The 4,728-nt window shown below is 43.1% G+C and overlaps 1 protein-coding gene across 1 annotated transcript; it reads left to right on the forward strand.

Moving 5' to 3' along the window:
* The first annotated feature begins 687 nt into the window (after positions 1-687).
* On the forward strand, positions 688-1,441 carry LOC115724569 (uncharacterized). Its single transcript, XM_030653884.1, has 2 exons — positions 688-1,089; positions 1,133-1,441. The coding sequence occupies exons 1-2, from the start codon at positions 688-690 to the stop codon at positions 1,439-1,441; spliced, it is 711 nt and encodes a 236-aa protein (XP_030509744.1).
* Positions 1,442-4,728: the final 3,287 nt, after the last annotated feature.

Here is a 4,728-nt window from a genome sequence, read left to right on the forward strand (position 1 = left end):
AGCATGAAAAATCGAAGAAAAACGAAAAAATTGCGAGCTGTATGGACAGTTTTCGCGATCGCAGGAAAATTTCAGCACAACTCCGATTTTTTCGAATCTTCAAAAAATCATAACTAATTCAAACTAAATTGAAATTGAGTTCTGTAAAAAAGTAAGTTGCTTAAAGTTTTCCATACTATCCAATAAAAATAATTCCAAAAACAGATATTCAATTATTTGTAACGAAAATTCACAAACACCAATCAATCATCAAATAACACTCAATACAACATGATACCATCCAAAAACAAACAAACAATCGTTTTAAAGTCCAAATTTCTTGCACGTAAATCAATTACCTTGGCTCTGAGGCCAGTTGTTGGAATTTATTTTACCAGGATCTTAGATCTACTCACAAGTATGTTGATTAACACCCTAAATATGAACTTTCTAAAACGATGAAATAAACACATATAAAGTTTAGGAAACCTTACATTGGGTGCAGCGGAATAATATGACTCCTTCCGTTCAGATATCTAGCCCTTGATTCCTTTCTGTAGCAGAGCATTATCAATATCTGAACCTGGATCTCTTTCTCTGAACGTCAACCACAAGTTCAAGACTGACGTCTTCACGAATCACATTTACACGTGTGCCTACACGTATTCAAGATGAGAGTTTCACAGAGAATTTGAGAACATTCGGGCAATGAATGCTGCGGTTGCACAATATCTTGAGGAAATTGGATTTGAAAAATGGGTCCGGTCGTACTTTCCAGGGGTACGTTATAATGTAATGACGAGCAACTGGGCTAAGAGCTTCAACAACACAACTAAGGATGCAAGAGGCTTCCCGATCACTGCTGTTGTAGCATTCCTGAGGTCCAAAGTCCAAAAGTGGTTTGCTTCACAAAAAGAAAAAGCTGACAAGTGGACGAAACCCCTAGCACCAGAAATGGAGGAGGACTTGACATTGCATTTTGAAAAAGGTTGGTATTTGAACGTTGACTCATGCGGACCTTACACGTTGCAGCTTCACCCCTCGAGGAACAGTTCTGACTGGTGGCGTAGTGGACTTCCAGGAACATACTTGCACTTGCGGCTTGTTCCAGTGCATGAAGTTTCCTTGTCGTCATGCATGTGCTGCATCTCAGGAGCGAAGTATTAGTGCGTACACACTATGCTCGCCATATTACACGACAGAATATTGGAGGAGGACATATGAAGGAACAATTACGCCAGTTGGTGACGAGGATGATTGGGAATTGCCTGATGACATAAAGAACATGAAAGTTGGAGTGCCTATTGAGAAGCAACCAGTAGGGCGACCCAAGAAGCAAAAGGTTGGAAGAATTAAGAACAACCGAACTGCTTGTAACGATGAAAGGATTATCAAATCACAAAATTGTAGCAAGTGCGGTGCCAAGGGGCACAACAGAAGCACTTGCGCCTACCGATGTTAAATCAATTTTTAGTTTATTTGTATTGTGATGTCTTGGACTATTATGTATTGTTATTGAATTAATGTTGGACTACTTTAAACATTGGAATTTGTGATATTTTATGTTTACATAATTATTATAATTTGTTGCATGAAAGAAATGCATAAAGTTTGTATGAACTCTTAAAAAAACATAAACATACCAATAAAAAAACTAGTTACATTGTTATCTTAATAAATACAAATTAAAAAAAACATATTTGTTCATGCCAAATTCTAGTAAAACAAATCTACACACCACCGCTCTCTAAATTTCTTCATATTGTCATCGTGCACATTATCCAACGTAGTCTCTAACATATTATGCTCGATGTGCTCTATCACATACATCCCCCAGTCACCGCTGTATGAGACAATAAAAAGTAAATAAATAAAAGTATGCAAATTAAATTCAAGTTAAATAATAAAACAATCAATTGTAATTAAGTTACCTTGAGTTTGTCTGACGAACAACGCCCCGGTCCATGACTTTTGAAGTAAAACTTCTAACCTGGCTCTCTGAGGCGGTAAGTTGAGGCATGAGGATCATGTCATGAGTCTCGAATAGGCCAGCCTGCAGCATCAAAGTTGGTAGTAATTTTTCCCACATTGCCAAGTGACTCTTTAATTCATTCGGGGAAATCGATCCGAGGCTCGAGTCAAATATGTTCAACAACCAATGATCCAGATCTACCTCTGGTGTCACCTAATGCTTTGCACTATCGAAGTAGAGGATCATATATATTCTCTCCTTATTCTTCCAACTGGCCAAGTATTGACCTTCATCCCCTCGAATCAAATCTAATATGCCCTCATCCCACTGAAAGTTTGTGTGGTCATCACCCGCAGCTTCCCACCGAGCAATAACTCCTGCTGGGAAAATACACGGCATGATGACACATCTATTTAGGTACACCTCCGGATAAAAGTGTTGTCGCCTCCTTATCAAAAGAAATGCCACATACAAATGCTAAAAACATGAAAATTAAATATGTCAGAGATTAAATAAAAAGAGTTAAATAAAGTCTTTAAAAGCAAAAGAAGTAAAAAATTCTTAAAAACTTACATCGTCCCCAAGCCATGTCCTCAGAGTATGTAGTTCGAGGAACCAAGCCGAATTGTGTCTACCGGAGAAGCACTCTCTCGGGTACTTGTTCCCAATCTGGCTGAGTACCCAACTGTGAAAAGTCCTGAGCAGCTTCCGATCAACCACTCTAAGTGGGTCCGCATTCACGAGTGTCCTCGCAGCACTTCTTTTTCATTTCAGTGTACTCATCGAACCACCTAGGTCGCTTTCTCTTCGTCCGGTTCTCCACGAGTTTTGGAGCTGTCTCTAACACTTGTACCTCAGAATCTTGAGTATCCTCGATGCTGGTGATTTTTCGTCTTCTCAGGTGTACAGAACATGTCATCTTCACCCGGTCTGTAATCATTTGGGAGAATGAAGTCATTTTCCGGCGACTGAGCCTCTTCTTCTAGTTGTGGTTGTGGCTATGGTTGTGGCTGTGACTGTGAATCTACTGCCGGTCTTCCAGGATCTTGCAGGAGCCTCATTATGGTCTTCAACTAATCCATAATCGTTGTTTCTCCTCTTAGCAGAGCGGTCTGCCCTTCCCTCAAAGCAATCTGCCCCCTCTCCACAGTCCCAAAATGGCAGGGTATATTGGATCGCGAGCCTCTGAGGTGCTGGGAATAGAAGCTGACGGGGGAACAGGAGGATCTTGTGATGCTGCAGATGGGTCAACACCAGACTCATCTGGAACTGAAGCTGCAGATGGGTCAACACTAGACTCATCTGAAACTCCAGACGGTGCACGTGGTGGAGACGGTGGAGGTGGGGCAGAGTCTCTAAATATTCGGGCTGCGTCTGCTTGTTCTTCCAATATGGAGGAAAGCTTTTCGGCCTGGCTTCGCAAAGCATCCGGTGTTGGTTGCCCGTCCTCACCCAACACAAGTTCCTCCAAGTCAACAAATAAAGGCGGCTGACCCCCAGTGATGTAACTCACAAACTCAATCTCATTTAGCCCGGGACATAACATGGAGCTCCCAAGGGTGACACACTAGACCGAATAAACCCTATGTCCAGTAACCCTTGAAGCTGAATCTTCAACTCTTTAAGCTCAGCTGGAGCCATTCTATAAGGAGCCTTGGAAACCGGTTCAACTCCGGGTGCTAAGTCAATAACAAAATCAATCTCCCGCTGCGGTGGTAAACCCAGAAGTTCTTCGGGAAAAACATCTAGAAATTCCCGAACCACTTTGATAACCTCTGGCCGAGTGGTGTCCACTACCACGGCCAGAAACCCTAAACAGCCGCCACAGAGTAGTTCCCTAGCTGACAGGGCCGAAATCACTGGGATCCGAGATCCCCGAACTGCACCGACAAAAACAAATGGTTCTTCACTTTCCGGTTGGAAGATTACCATCTTCCTCTTCCAGTCAATACTGGCTAAGTATTTAGATAGGAAATCCATTCCTAGAATAATATCAAAATCTACTAGGCTCATTTCTATTAAGTCAACACTTAACTCCCTACCGTCAATTCTGATCGGCATAGACCTAATCCACGTTTTGGAGATAACTAACTCTCCGCCAGGTAATAGGGTTCCAAACCCTGATTCATAACTATCATGCGGTCTATCCAATTTACTAAAGCTTCTGGCTGCCACATAAGAATGTGTGGCCCCAAAATCAAACAACACGGAGTAAAAAGAGTTATTAACTGAGAGCTGACTTGTCACCACTGAAGGGCTGACTTCTGCATCAGCCTGAGTAATGGCAAACACCCTAGCTGGAGTGGGTCTCACCGGAGCCTTTGCTGGTTCTGATCTAAGCTGGTGGCAATCCCTTTTGTAGTGTCCGGGCATGCCACACTGAAAGCACCCCTGCCCTCTACACTCACCCAGATGGTGCCTTTTACAACTGGGGCACTCTGGGTAGGAATATCGGGTCTCAGCACTACCCTGACAACCGCCTCGACTCTGGTTCCCCCGGAACCTCTTGTTCTATCCCGAGCCACCGGTTGTAGTGGACGCTTTCCTCTTCTGATCCATGGCCGAACCACTACCTCCCCTGCTAAAGCCTGATACAGGAGGGGTAGGAGCCCCGCCACTCACTGGAGTCCTAACTGACTCTGTCATACACCCAACTGCGCCCTCAGCTCCCAATACTTTTTCCACCATCTCAGCATAGGTGGTCTTGTCGTCTGTAGTAATCATCAGGTCATGCTTGATCTTCACATTCAGTCCATCAAGGTATTTTTCCTTTTTAC

The sequence above is a fragment of the Cannabis sativa genome, chromosome X (assembly GCF_029168945.1).
Source record: "Cannabis sativa cultivar Pink pepper isolate KNU-18-1 chromosome X, ASM2916894v1, whole genome shotgun sequence".
Taxonomy (NCBI): domain Eukaryota; kingdom Viridiplantae; phylum Streptophyta; class Magnoliopsida; order Rosales; family Cannabaceae; genus Cannabis; species Cannabis sativa.

Coding starts and splice junctions, on each gene's coding strand:
- LOC115724569 (XM_030653884.1), top strand. CDS start 688: ATGAATGCTGCGGTTGCACAATATCTTGAGGAAATTGGATTTGAAAAA. Junction 1,090..1,132: donor TGCACTTGCGGCTTGTTCCA/GTGCATGAAGTT, acceptor GCTGCATCTCAG/GAGCGAAGTATTAGTGCGTA.